The sequence below is a fragment of the Lissotriton vulgaris genome, chromosome 5 (genome assembly GCF_964263255.1).
Source record: "Lissotriton vulgaris chromosome 5, aLisVul1.2, whole genome shotgun sequence".
Classification (NCBI taxonomy): Eukaryota; Metazoa; Chordata; class Amphibia; order Caudata; family Salamandridae; genus Lissotriton; species Lissotriton vulgaris.
In genome coordinates this window covers 1344340101-1344355124 of record NC_141693.1, presented here as the reverse complement: position 1 = coordinate 1344355124, position 15024 = coordinate 1344340101, and the positions used below count along the sequence as shown (strand labels likewise).

Genomic DNA, 15024 nt, shown 5'->3' with positions numbered 1-15024 from the left:
GCCATACCATATACTCTTAAGTGCATTATAATCCTCGCGGTTATATGCTAACTTTGGTTTGGCTTTATCAAAACATGTCGAGTAAGGTGTCATACGATTTGGAATACTATCCCCTCGACAGTTCTGTTGACGGGGATAGCATTCCACCCTTCTAGAGGGACACGACATGTGTGTAGCCTTAACCCCGGTTAAAGTTAACCAGAGCCTCAGCATCACAAAATGGACGCTGCCACCACAGACACAAGTCTGACCTCCTGCTGCTGGGAGTCCTTCCAGCGAGGGAGGCTTGGACAAAGGGTTTCCTGCATTGGGAGGTGCGAGCACCACCCCAGACAGGATTTTGTGTATTGGGTAGGACAGGGCTGAATAGATTGAGACATGCCCGGGGCACACAAGGTGTCCCCGTGCATAAGCCAGTCCAAACCGGTCCTGGGACTTTCCAGACCCAGGCCTGGCGAGGAGCTGGACAAAGGAAAGGGGGTGTAACCGCCCCCCTTCCTGGTCCCACCCAGAGGAGGGACCTAGCAGGTGATCCACCCCTCAGATTGAGAATAAGAGTGGGAGCAGTGCCAGAGCACCGCAGATCATCCTGAATCAACTTTAAACGAAGAAGACGACTGGACTTCGACATTCTGCTGCACAGAAGACTGAAGAGCATCTCCCTTGTGGCCTAGGAGTGGCCACCCTGTGAACACAGGTACCAACCAGCAACTCAACGTCTGCTTTGCCGCCGCCGGAGCCCGAGCCCAGAGCCTGACAAGACCCAGACTCCCAGACTTCTCACAGCCCGATCCACAGTCCCTGCAAAGAAGGGACCCGTGGAGGCACCCAGAGACGTGGGACCGGACCTCTTGGAAGACAGCTCGAAGAGCTGACTGCGCAGCATCCGAGGCACCCTCGACGTTGTGCTTTGGGGACTGAGAACCCCCACCACCGAGCAGCCCTTGCACCGAAGATCAGCCCCCCAGCATCTCCACGATCTGCGGGGGGCCCTTTTGCATTGTGCCACTCGACGCGCCATCCCGGCCACTTGCCACGTTGTCAGCGGCCATCTTGGCGATGAAACCGACGAACTACACTGCGGGTCTGGTTGCTCCTGACTTGCCCTCGCTCCTGTAAAAAGGAGCACCCGCTCTGACCTTGCTGGTCCGAGTGATAAGCCTTTTTCGATTCCTGCGTGGCTTGCATTAGCCAAGGCCTGTTTGCTCCAATCCAGTTGCCGACACCGCCAACAGCGAGAAGTCTGCGTGGGACATCTTGTGACCGACTCCTGGACGTCCTCGACCCCTGGTATCCACGTGGCTGCAGAGAGAAGCTACACTTCAACGCCTGTTTGCACCCGACATCGCCTGGTTCCAATCTGGTTCCACGGTAGTCACTGGCTAGTGACTTTGAACATTGTCCCCTCTGCTTTCAGGTCTTCACAACTTCAGATCCACCCTTGGATCCACCGGAACTCTTCACATCGAGCCGCCTGCAGCATCTTCAGCTCCAAGCACCATCGACCAGCGTGACGAAACCCGACACTACTTCGACCCTATGCACCCGCTTCCTGTGGGTGAGGTAACTCAGCATCGCCGGTGTTCCCACACTGGTACACACCTCTAGGGCCTGTGTCTCAAGTTTCAGCTTTCTAGGTCACTCGGAAGGTTCCTAAATAACTAACTTTCTAACTTTTACGCACCATAGACTTTGCATTGGTGAGTGCGTGCACTTTAAACACTGCACCAGAGTCCCGCGGGCCTTTCCCGACTTAGTCACTGCGAGTCCCGAACAGCTCCAGCGATTCCCAAGGCCCTAGGCCTGTTTCCCTTTAGATTGGTATCTCTTATACCACTTTCTTAGTATATGGTTTAGGTGGCCCCTAGGGCTCATCCATATTGTGCAACCTTTGTGTATTTTAAACTGTGTTTTGTTTAACGCTTGTGCTTCTGTGCTCATAAAGAGTTCAGGGGATATTTGTAGTTAATAAATATATATATATTTTCAACATATATCTGTGTGGTGTCTTTTCATCTGGTATTCAAGGGGGTTGTGTATGGTAATACAGCTGGCTAAACATGCCTTTCAGAGTTTAGCCTAAGACTGCTTTGTCCACGTTACCACTAGGATAACTGGTCTATAAGGTTGACTTACAACTGATCATCATAAGGGTTGCTTGGCATGATACAAGGTGATCACTAGAATTAGTGAGCATCACATATCAGGCCAACTTCTCACACCATCTCACATAATTCCAAGCACTCTGCCTCCAGGATTTTTAATGCCTGCCATAGGAGTGACTTTTAGGAGTATATGTGTCCATTTTAGGTTTAGATATAGGTATACTATATCTAAAGCAAAGGGTGATGACACCACCTTGCCCCAGCTGATTGATCAGCCAGTTGTGTCAGATTTGGATGGCCAGCCAGGGGTGGCATAATACATGCTGCAGCCCCTGGTAGGCCTTGGGTTCACTTATGCCCTGGGTACCTATGGTACACTGTACAAGGACTTACAAGAGTGACCCAATACCAATTGGTAAATGCACCTAAAGTACATGGATGTCAATTTAGAGAGAGAACAGCTAGACTGTGGGTCTGATTAGCTGGCCCACAGCCAGGGAAAGTCGTGAAGCAAAAAGCAAAAATCTAGGGTGACCATAGGATTGCAGATCCTACTCTCCTACAGTCCCGTTTTACGAGCCAAAAAGGCTGGCCCTCACTGGTTTATCCGGGGGCTCGGCGCTGGTTATTGCGCCGGCTCTCGAGCCCCCTTCGGGAGCAGCCTCTGTGAAACCTGTGTGAAAAAGCTTAATTGATTCCTTAGTCAGGGATAACATTAAATTACTTAAATATACTGTATTACTTAATGTTTGCCGTGATAATTAAACAATTATTAAACAAAATAAGTCATCAAATGTATTATATTACACACTACTTTTAAATCTTCACACACAACATTGTTTTTAAAATATGCATAGAATATTCGGTGTCTAAAGCGCACTGGAAGAAGGTGGAGCGCAACACTCGGCATTTTAGCTAATGTCTGCGGATGGATTCTGCTGCCTCTTTATTGATACGCACTTACCCTGACTTCTAGTGCGAAAGTGATTCAGCACCCACGCTAATGTGCTGCATTGCTAAATACATATAAGATCCTAATGGCGAGACCGATTGACATCGCAGTGCTTGTTTGGGTAGTAAGTATTCGATCTTGCTGAGTGGCATTGTTCTCTTTCTTTTTTGTACCGGTTTTTCTGGGTGAACAACCTTTACAACAAAACTTTTACAACGCACTATCATTACAACGCGGTCATTACAACGCAAACCATTACAACGCATTGCGCTGGGGGGCGCTCTAGGATAGGGAATAAGTTTAATTTTCTATCCAACACCTTCCCTACTGTCCACGGGGACTGGAGTTGGAATAGAAAATTAAACTTTTCACTATCCAGCACCTCTAAGCGCTATGCGTTGTAAAGGTATGCGATGTAAAAAACCGCGTTGTAAAGGCAGGCGTTGTAATAGCCTGCGTTGTAACGTCATACATCCGTTTTTCTGGGTTGTGTTTAGTTGGTGTTCTACCTGTCTCCCTCTAACGACGATGCTGTAGTTTGTTTGGCAGATGTCTGTTTCTTCTGCATTTTAGTTTACACCTTTAGTGGGAGGTGATATACAGAGGGAAAGTTAATTTATTTCCTGGTGTTACACACGACAATGCATTCCTTTTAGAACCACGATTGACACGTGATGTGTTTAGGTTGAATCCTTTCAGATTGTTAGCCTATTCTCAGACTATTTTTCTTTTGTATCGTTAAAATAAATGTGTAAATCTTATGACCTGCATATTATGATTTATTGATCCCTTAAGGAGGTGGATACTTTTAAATTTTGTGTCGAACATTTTGGTATTAATGGGTCACTTGCCAGGTGAGACCAGTTCTTCTTATACACTGCCAGCAACAGAATCTATTGGATTGTTGTGATAGGTGAATACCTTCTAGCATTCATAGTTTTTAGCTTGAACTAAAGAGGACGATTGCTTTCATTGGTCCGTATAGCACAATTCTTCTTGTATTCCTCCTAAGATTCTTCCCATGTGTTTTTTTGCTTTGAATTTGATGCAGGAAGTGAGGAATCTGCAGGTAGAATTATCTGTCAGCAGAATAATTTGTCTACTTGCAGATTTCTCACTGCCATACCTCTCACCCCGTTCTGAGTAATATGCATTTAAATACTCGTTTTGTACTGAATTTCTGTATCTTGGTCAATCTCAGCTTTACCCCTAAGGGCATGGAAAAAGGAAGGGAACTAATATCAGAATTACGAGGTGGCACAATATATGGCTCCGAGGTATAGTAGAACAATTTCAACTTTTCCAGATCCTGTCTGGCGCATGGAGGAGATTCAACAGATGAGGCATTTGCAGGGAGGTAGATTTTCCACCAAAACATCATTAGCATAGGTAAGTAACTTACTTTTTCTGTACATCTTCCTCCGATAATTTTTCTCCTGTTGGATCTGCTGAAATTTGTCTTGGGAAAATGGCAGAGTGGCACGTTTACCACACAAAACTCATCAAGTGCCACGGGAATTATATGATTCTGCCGAGTTTTCTGCACAATTAAAGATTTGTCATATAATGTATCATCTACTGCATAATCTGCAGATTTTAACAAAAAGAAAAGTATATTGCTGAAACGGATCAAAAGTTACAAAAAACGGAACAATGCGTGTAGCCAGATCTAAAAATACCCTTAAACAAAGATTGCATGGTCACGTTTTAGTGGTTGATGTGTTTGGGTGTTAAACTTGTACCAATGAGGGAAACCTTTGCCCATATAGTGTTCACATGAATAAAAGCATCCAAGTAATGAAGGAATACTATCACAAAATATACAGCATTACTCCGTATAATTTGGCTTTTTTTAACGCATAATTTAGTCAGCCCCGCAGCGTAATTAGGTCCTCCCCTATCACATAATTGCAGTGGCCCTACCTATAAGTAAGGCCTCTGAGTCTTAAGTGCAGCTTAACTTTAGAAGCGCTGTGAGTGAAACCTTGGGTTTGTATATTTATTCAGTATCCTGAAAACACACCCACAAAATGCTAATTAGGCCTGACTTTTTCCGCTGTATTTTGCTGGTGATTGCTTGAATCATTACCTTATTTTTTCTATCTTGTCATTAGATGATCATGAACGGGAAGAGTATGGACAGCTTTATGGAGAACTCACTAAAAATACTGAAGTAAGTGAGTAAAAGGATGTTCAAATTTGTAAGCAGTTTCAGAAGTTCGATTTTAATTCTAGTTTTGCTGTGCAGTTGCTCTCTACTAAGTTGTGAACACATTTTCTTTTCCAAGGTATATTTCAAACCCATTAAGTAATGTTTTGAGTTCTAGGTCATGAAGTTATTTACAAAATGTTGCATCACACAATGGATTAGTGTATATGTGTATATGGACGCATGGAGACTTATGTGTCAGAGCCCAAGAGTAATGATATATATATATATATATTTGTTTTATATAGCGCAAACCTGACCCTGTGGGGTATCAGAGCGCTTTATAGTAAAACTGTATATATTTAATTTCTATAGTACATTTCGCTTGAAAGCATTTGACAACTTATAACCAATTTAGAAACCGTAACAGTGACTTCATTCAGCAACATAGACTGTATGTCTAGAGTATCCAATATTGCATATTAGTTCGTTAGCATCACAGAATATAAAACCCTATAAATAACAGGTGAGATGGGACCTTGGTAAGAGATGCTTATGCATAGATTAAGCAAGAGTTTAAAGGTAAGACTGCAAGATTGAACGGAAAAGGTTACGGCAGGAATTTGCTCATTAAAAAGATCTTGGTTTCTTTCTTGACTCTTGCGGCAGTTGGTAATCCTCTGATGCTTGGAGATAGCGAGTTCCAGATTCTCAGTGCCGCTCTTGAGAATGCTGTCATATGTTTTTTTCTTCTGGAACATCAGTGGCTTCAGTAGTAGATCTCTGGCTCTTCTGGAAGATCTGATTCCAATGGAAATCCCCAATTTCTGAGCTAGACACCTTGGTGTACGCTTTGTGTGTGATCCATGCTTATTTGAGATGAATTCTGGCTACGTATAGTAGCCAGTTCAGGGCCTTCAGGTGAGGACTGATGTGGTCGATTTTTTTTTTACCCTGATATAAGCCTTGTTTTTGAGTTGAGTGCTACGCAAACAAATGATGGACGCAATGCTGAATAAATCATACATTTATCCCCAGTCAAGAGATCTAGGTTAAATCCATTGTTATTTTGCTCACCATGCCACCCCAGTTTAGACCCAGCCATATGCAAATCAGTCTTCACCCTGTGCCTCATGGGAGCAGTCTAGATAGAACTGCTAAGCCAGGTCCTCCCTGGACCGGAAACAAGCATCCTGGGACCGGTTTCTGGGTATTAAACTTCATCAGCCAGGCTAGCTTGAATCCAGTGGCACAGTGAGCAAGGGACCCACGTTGTCTGGGCATACCCATGCCACTTAAGGGTGAAAAGTGTTAAGCAAGCAAATTATGGACAGAATGCTGAATAAATCATACATTCACCCCCAAGAGATCTGGGTTAAATCCATTGTTCTTTTGCTCACCATGCCACCCCAGTTTAGACCCAGCCATTTGCAAATCAGTCTTGACCCTGTGCCTCATGGGAACAGTCCAGACCGAACTGCCAAGCCAGGTCCTCCCTGGACCAGAAACAAGCATCCTGGGACCCGTTTCTGGGTATTACCCTTCATCAGCCAGGCTAGCTTGAATCCAGTGGCACAGTGAGTAAGGGACCTACTTCTTGGCATAGCCATCCCACTTAGGGTAAAAAGTGCTAGTCAAACAAATGATGGATGGAATGCTGAATACATCATACATTCACCCCCAGTCAAGAGATCTGGGAAAAATCCATCGTTCTTTTGCTCACCATGCCACCCTAGTTTAGACCCAGCCATATGCAAATCAGTCTTCACCCTGTGCCTTATGGGAACAGTCCAGACCGAACTGCCAAGCCAGGTCCGGAAACAAGCATCCTAGGCCCTGTGTCAGGCTTTCAGTCAGGATAGCTTGACTCCAGTGTCATGGAGAGCACGGGACCCACGTTTGGGCATACCCGTCCCACTCGGGGTGACAAATGCAAAAAGAACAATTGATTGACAGAATGTAGAACTATTTTAGAGGAGCCATTCTATTCTTGGGAAGCCTTGAAAGTGTAGTGCATCCGTATTCAGTTCTCGAGATTACTAATGCCTGGACTGCCATTTTGAGGTTTGTAGTGTAGTTCCTATTTTCACAATAGGCTCTGCGCATTGGAATAACATAAACAGCAGTGTAGACGTAGGACTGCAGGTCATCTAGGTCTCTACTGACTATGTTAGACTTAATTTAGGTTTGCGCCAGCTAGCTCAGAGGTCACTAGAAACTTTCTTGAATGAATAGGGAGGGATGAACTTCCCTGATTCAGACAAGAAGGGATTCAGTTTCTGACAACCGCATAAACATGACAACTTTGCTCCCTCAGAATAAGAGTGTATCTCTAGAATCGAGTGAAAACAATAGGCAGCTATTTCACTCAGTCAACCGTGCATACTTAGTTTCACCAGAGTGCAGAGAAATAGAGAGACGGGCGTTTTCAATAAAAGGTGTTATTTATTGAGCAGTCTTCTTTCTCATGCAAGAGAAATGAATTGCCACAATTGCAATACTTATCATAAAGTAAAGTGCGTACAGTAAAAGTAGTATTATGAAATAATACTGTAAAAGCATTGATATGGTTTCTTAGCCATATGGTACTTTAAAATGGATAAAATATATGCATACATAAAAACATTGACTAACGTACTCAACTGGTGCTTCTAACTACGTCTACCCCAGCGTACCTGACCTAAGCCTAATACTTGGGAAGGAGTAAGTGAGTAGCAGTTTAAGTTAAGTTGGTTAAGATTTGTTTGCCAAGAATCTGCATCAAGAATTCTCTTAAGGGTTTAGTCAGCTCTGTACCGTGGTAATAGAATGTGGGAGGTCTGGTATCTCTTTTCTTCAGGACTCGATCCGCCAGCAACCCGCAAGGGTAGGCTGGAAACACCGGCTGGAGAAAAAGACAGTGTCTCTCTCAGTGCGTCAAACGGGAGGGGCGGCTTCCGTAGGCTCTCGCATCAGTTGGGCTCTCGGGCAAGTAGATAGCTGCTCTGCTCCAAACCACTGTGTGTTTGCTTAAGGCAACTGTTGGTATATTTATACCTGAAAGGTGCTGAGTTTGACGTAAGGTTGGACATAAGACGTCACTAAGAACTAACAGTTCTTTCTGGACTTCAGGAGTTCTTGTTCAAATCAAAACAAAAGCAGGGGGAATTTCCCGGGCTGCTGGAGGCTTGGTTTGTTTAAAGAACGCGTTGTGCTTTCTAGGAGTCGGTGGGAGTAGCCGTGCTGTGCTTTGGACTGTATGGGCTATTACTGAATATGGATATGATTCTTATGCCTTTATTAGGATATCATTGATTATAACCACATAAGGGCAGGAATCGGGAATATCGAATTAGGGTCCTAGATAGAAACACAACACCCACTCCACGGATTAATGTCCATCATTACTAAAAAACTAAGCAATAGTAAACATATAACGATGTATGTGTGTTTTCCAACCCACCCCAAAATACATATTTCGCATTTGAAATGGTATATGGTAATTACACGAAAATGAGTGTTGGTACTGTACGCTTTTCAAGCAGTGTCATCATTCAGATAAATGCATATATATATATCAGCTGAATGAATTGCAAAAATTACACATGAAATGGCTCTTAATACAGAAAAGTTCGAGACCATTCCATCACATATTTATACAAAATGCTGTATATGTGCTAGAGGCTGAGGTAAAATATTGTCTCTAGTATCCTAAAAATAGAAGCTCTGTTCTCTAAGAATAGTTCTACTTTAAGCAGAGTACCATGTGCCAAAAAAAGGTAAATATTTTGGAAAAATGGACAAAAATAATTTCGCTTTCAGGGGAAAAATAGTTCCAAATATTTTCCGTAGCTTTGTTTATCAAAACTGAAGGCCGAATTCTGAGTTTCAGGGAACGCTATGTGCTCATTGTTTTTTTTAAAGAGTTATTCTCGTTGACTGGAGAGAACATCATTTCAGACAGACTCGCAAAAAATTGGTCTACAACATCAGGGGAAAGTTCGACCAAGTTCGAAAATACTGCAACTGTGCAGTTCTCTGCGTGATTGCTATCACTGATGTTAGGATCAGCAATTCTCACAGAAGGTAGTACCTGTTTGGTGCTGCTTTCCTCTAGTACCTCACCGCCACCTACTTGTAGTGGTGAAGTCTCAACGAATGCCGTCATCAGAATCGGTAGCCGCTGAGGAAAACACGATGCATGAGTCCTTACAGGACCTAGCAAAGTATCGATATCCATTGGTATTGCTGATGGTAGTGTAAGACAGACGTCCAACACGCATTTTTCTCCCCATAGCAGACCTCGAAGCACAGGTAAGATGCAATCTTGCCAGATCGGTCTGAATGAAAGAAACCAGGTTGTACTCAGATCTCTTAGCCGGGCCAATGCGAGGACCTTAGTGATACGGTCTCGGTATCGTATTGCTAGGATCGTTTCTTCCATCGTTGCATGAGTCTTGTCTGTTGATTGGCTTGCTATATCGGTGCAGAAGGAGCAAAAATACAATTCCTGCCACGAGTCCCAAGATTAAGGGTAGGCTGCCAAAGACAGAATGGACAAAATTCAGGAAGATGCCCAGAACTGTTTCAAAGGGTGCTAACAGTCCCGAAAAAACTGTCTTAAATACATGTGCGATGCCACTGGTATCAGACATGTTTAAGATTTGGCTCAATATTTCTACGAAATGCACGGGGCAATTTGTCGATAAAAGAGAATGTATCTCTGCCGATGTTCTTGCCACTTGCAGATCAAACGTTTCTTTGGATGACGTTAAAGGCATAGTTGTCTGTAAAAGAATAGACTTCATTCTGCTTAAAGTATCAATTCGAATAGAAGGGATATTCAACGAAGGCCATAACAAGGCCCCCATATCTGGATTGCTGTGTGGATACAATACTTGCATACAGCAAACGGCCCTGGAAGTTACAGTTGTCAGATAGGCTTTTTCTGGCAGCATGCCACAACAGCTGTGGTCACTTATTAAAACGTAACTGCTGTTAGAAAGTGGTCTAAAAAATGGCTCTATCTGTTTTGCAGGCGTGCCATGCAGGTGACATGAAAGGTTATTTGAAGACCCTTCGCAGGCTCCATGCAAGTTAATACCTTGACACAGAAGTGTACCGCTTAGTGATTTTTTACAATTGTTACCACTAAGGAATACTTCCCTTTTCCCTTCACTATAACATCTGTGTGTATAAGGTAAACCCCAGGTTGATTTGATGTATTCTTTACCCAACCCTTCATACTGGCCCACAGGTATATACTCTTGGCAGTATTTAAACTGGAAAGTTGTTATCGGAATTGTAACCGTTCCGTGTATTATCCATTCAATGACAGGTCTCTCTGACATTGTCAATGGTAATCTCTCAAGTTTTTTCAATGCTCAGAACCGTATAGTCTGCTCATTTTTGTGCCAAACTGATTTGTTTATCAGTAAGGTTAAAGATACCGAATAATGACGTTGTGTTGATTAAACGCCATGGTACGTAGCCTGAACGCAGATTTTGCAACGTCCAACCAAGCTGTACAATAGAACGTAACTCAATCAATCAATCAAAGACATTTATAGAGCGTGCTGCCTACCCGTAGGGTCTCGAGGCGCTTTGGGGGGGGGGGCTGCCGCTACTGCTCGAACGGCCAGGTCTTGAGCTTCTTCCTGAAGGAGAGGTGGTCTTGGGTCAGGCGCAGGTCGGCCGGGAGGGAGTGCAAGGTCTTGGCGGCCAGGTAGGAGAAGGACCTTCCTCCTGTAGTGGCTCTGCGGATGCGTGGGACGGCGGCAAGGGCGTGGCTGGCGGATCGGAGTTGGCGTTTGGGAGCGTAGAAGTTGATTCGGTTGTTGAGGTAGCTCGGGCCTTGGTCGTGGAGAGCTTTGTGTGCGTGGGTAAGGAGGCGGAAGGTGATTCTCTTGTTGACCGGGAGCCAGTGCAGGTCTCTTAGGTGTCCGGAGATGTGGCTGTGTCGTGGGATGTCGAGGATGAGTCTGGCTGAGGCGTTCTGGATGCGCTGGAGCCTCTTCTGGATCTTGGCGGTGGTTCCGGCGTAGAGTGCGTTGCCGTAGTCCAGTCGGCTGGTGACGAGGGCCTGGGTGACGGTCTTCCTGGTCTCTGTGGGGATCCACCAGAAGATCTTCCGCAGCATGCGCAGGATGTTGAAGCATGACGAGGAGACGGCGTTGACTTGCCTGGTCATGGAGAGGGAGGAGTCCAAGATGAAACCCAGGTTGCGTGCGTGGTCCGTCGGTTTGGGTGCGGTGCCCAGGGCGGGGGGCCACCAGGAGTTGTCCCAGGCGGAGGGCGAGGAGCCCAGGATGAGGACCTCCGTCTTATCTGTGTTCAGCTTCAGGCGGCTCGTCGTCATCCACTCGGCTACCTCTCTCATCAGCTGCGTGTCGTCGGCGTAGGAGATTATGTTGAGGTTGTGTTGGCGTGCGATGGCCGCGAGGGGGCTCATGTAGACGTTGAAGAGAGTCGGGCTCAGTGAGGATCCTTGAGGGACGCCGCAGATGACTTTGATGGCCTCTGACTTGTACGGTGGTAGGCGGACTCTTTGTGTTCTTCCGTCGAGAAAGGAGACGATCCATTCCAGCGCCTTCTCCTGGACTCCGACGTTGCTGAGGCGCTGCACTAGGGTGCGGTGGCAGACCGTGTCGAAAGCCGCGGAGAGGTCCAGGAGGATGAGGGCCGCTGTTTCCCCGTTGTCCATCAGGGCTCGGATGTCGTCGGTGGCGGCGATGAGGGCGGTCTCGGTGCTGTGGTTGGCACGGAAACCGGACTGCGATGGGTCGAGGGATCCATTCGTCTTGAGGAAGGTGGCCAGCTGTTTGTTGACGGTCTTCTCGATGACTTTGGCTGGAAACGGGAGGAGCGAGATGGGGCGGTAATTCTTGAGTTCGGTGGGGTCTGCTGTAGGTTTCTTCAGTAGAGCGCTGAGTTCGGCGTGCTTCCAGCTCTCGGGGAAGGTGGCGGTGTCAAATGAGGTGTTGATGATGTCCCGCAGGTGGGGTGCGATGACAGCATCGGCTTTGTTGAAGACGTGGTGAGGGCAGGGGTCGGTTGGGGATCCGGAGTGGACGGAGTTCATCGTGTGGACGGTGTCTTCGGTGTTGACCGGGGTCCAGGCGCGGAGGGTGGTGGTGGGTGGAGGTCCTGCGGTCGTGGCGTGCATCGGTAGAGTGCTGAAGCTGTCGTGTATGTCCGCGATCTTGTTGTGGAAGTAGGAAGCGAGGGAGTTGCAGAGGTCTTGCGAAGGGGTGATGTCGTTGTTTCCGGCGTTGGGGTTGGAGAGCTCTTTCACGATGTTGAAGAGTTCCTTGCAGTTGTGTGCGTTGTTGTCTAGTCGGTTTTTGAAAGCCGTTTTCTTGGCGATGCGTATCAGTTGGTGGTGTTTCCGGGTGGCGAGCTTGAGGGTGGTCCTGTTGTCCGGCGTGGGTTCCCTTCTCCAGGCTTTCTCGAGGGCTCGGCAGTTCTTCTTGGAGTTCTTGAGTTCGTCTGTGAACCATGGGGCTCTCTTACTGCCGGGTCTGCTGGGTGGGGTCCTTAGTGGGGCGAGTTCGTCTGCGCAGTTGCTGATCCACTTCGTGAGGTTGTCGGCGGCCTGGCTGGGGTTCGCTGAGCTGGCCGGAGGGTGCTGGCTCAGGGAGGCGGCGAGCTGGTCGGCTGTGATCTTGTTCCAGCTTCTTCGGGCAGCCTGTTGCTGGTGGTGGTTGGTCGTCGTTCTTCTGAAGGTGAAGTGGATGCATCTGTGATCCGTCCAGTGGAGTTCTGTGGCGTGGCTGAAGGCGATGTCTTTGCTGGATGAGAAGATGGCGTCGAGTGTGTGTCCGGCGAGGTGGGTGGGGGTGGACACCAGCTGCTTGAGTCCAAGGTTGGCGAGGTGTTCGAGCAGGGAGCTGGTGTTGCAGTCGTTGTTGTTCTCCAGGTGGAAGTTGAAGTCCCCCAGGAGGATGTAGTCAGCGGAGGGGAGGGCGTGTGGGCTGACGAAGTCGGCGATGTCCTCGCTGAATTGAGTGCGTGGTCCCGGAGGTCGGTAGATCAGGGTGCCTCTGAGGGTGGTCTTCGGGTCGGTGTGGATCTGGAAGTGCAGGTGTTCGGCGGAGGGTGGGGTGTTGTCGGTGCTGGTCGTGATGCGGATGGTGTTCTTGTGGATGATGGCGATGCCTCCTCCCACCTGGTTGGTGTTGCGGTCCTTCCGGGTGATCTTGTATCCTTCTGGGATGGCGATGGCGATGTCGGGCGCTGAGGAGGCGTTCATCCAGGTCTCCGTGATGAAGGCAACGTCAGGGGCTGTGGTGTCGAGGAGGTTCCAGAGTTCGATGGCGTGTCTGTGGACGGAGCGGGTGTTGAGCAGGATGCACTTGAGGTGGTTGCTGCTGGTGCTCGGCTTGGCGGGTGCTGGTGTCGGGCAGGTCCTGATGCAGGTGAACTTGCAGGTGTTGCAGCTGAAGAGTCCGTGGGTGCGTCGTGGGGTGGCTCGGCAGCATCCCGGGACTCGGCCGGTGTTGAGTGCGGTGAGGGTGGCGGCGGTGTACGTCAGGCGGGTCGGTCGGGGTCCTCGTGGGCCAGGGGTCCTGGCACTGGGCGCGGTTCAGGCGCGGACGGGCGTAGACGGGCTTACCTTTGGCGCGCCATCGGCGCACAATCGGCGCGCCCGCTGCGCGTGACCGCTGCGCGTTCGCACGGTCGCCATATAAGGCGAAGTGCGCGGGTGGGCGGAGCAGCTGGGAGGCGGGAGCGGGGTGGGAACAGAAGGAAAAAAGGGGCGGGGTCAGCGGTGGTGGCGGGAGCGGGGAGCGGGGAGGGAAGGCGGAGGGCGGCGAGGTAGGCGGGCAAACAGGAAGGAAAACGCTAACAAGGGCACAAAAAGATTAAAATACAGGCACAAATGGAGAACTCAACGCTAACACGGGCAGAAAATATAACAGAAAAACAGGCACAAATGGCGAACAAAACAAGGCAAAAACCAAAACAAACAACAGCCGAGACAACCGGCAGCGAGGCAGGCAGCGAGGCAGAGGGCAAGGCGCTGGGGCACACGCAGCAGCTGGTGGCCGTGCGGCGCGGGGGTGTCCCACAAGTGGGTCACACTCACCTGCGTCGCACGGTCGCCATATAAGGCCAAGTGCGCGGGTGGGCGGAGCAGCTGGGAGGCGGGAGCGGGGTGGGAACAGAAGGAAAAAAGGGGCGGGGTCAGCGGTGGTGGCGGGAGCGGGGAGGGAAGGCGGAGGGCGGCGAGGTAGGCGGGCAAACAGGAAGGAAAACGCTAACACGGGCACAAAAAGATTAAAATACAGGCACAAATGGAGAACACAACGCTAACACGGGCAGAAAATATAACAGAAAAACAGGCACAAATGGCGAACAAAACAAGGCAAAAACCAAAACAAACAACAGCCGAGACAACCGGCAGCGAGGCAGACAGCGAGGCAGAGGGCAAGGCGCTGGGGCACACGCAGCAGCTGGTGGCCGTGCGGCGCGGGGGTGTCCCACAAGTTGGTCACACTCACCTGCGTCGCACGGTCGCCATATAAGGCGAAGTGCGCGGGTGGGCGGAGCAGCTGGGAGGCGGGAGCGGGGTGGGAACAGAAGGAAAAAAGGGGCGGGGTCAGCGGTAGTGGCGGGAGCGGGGAGCGGGGAGGGAAGGCGGAGGGCGGCGAGGTAGGCGGGCAAACAGGAAGGAAAACGCTAACACGGGCACAAAAAGATTAAAATACAGGCACAAATGGAGAACACAACGCTAACACGGGCAGAAAATATAACAGAAAAACAGGCACAAATGGCGAACAAAACAAGGCAAAAACCAAAACAAACAACAGCCGAGACAACCGGCAGCGAGGCAGGCA

General features: G+C 48.4%; 1 protein-coding gene across 1 annotated transcript in view; it reads left to right on the top strand.

Annotated features, from left to right (window-relative positions):
• SYCP1 (synaptonemal complex protein 1) overlaps positions 1 to 15024 on the top strand; it is a 5090281-nt gene that overhangs the window by 763002 nt on the left and 4312255 nt on the right. The window contains exon 7 of the mRNA XM_086919665.1: positions 5172 to 5230. Coding sequence (XP_086775791.1) covers positions 5172 to 5230 — 59 coding nt within the window. The remainder of the gene's footprint in view (positions 1 to 5171; positions 5231 to 15024) is intronic.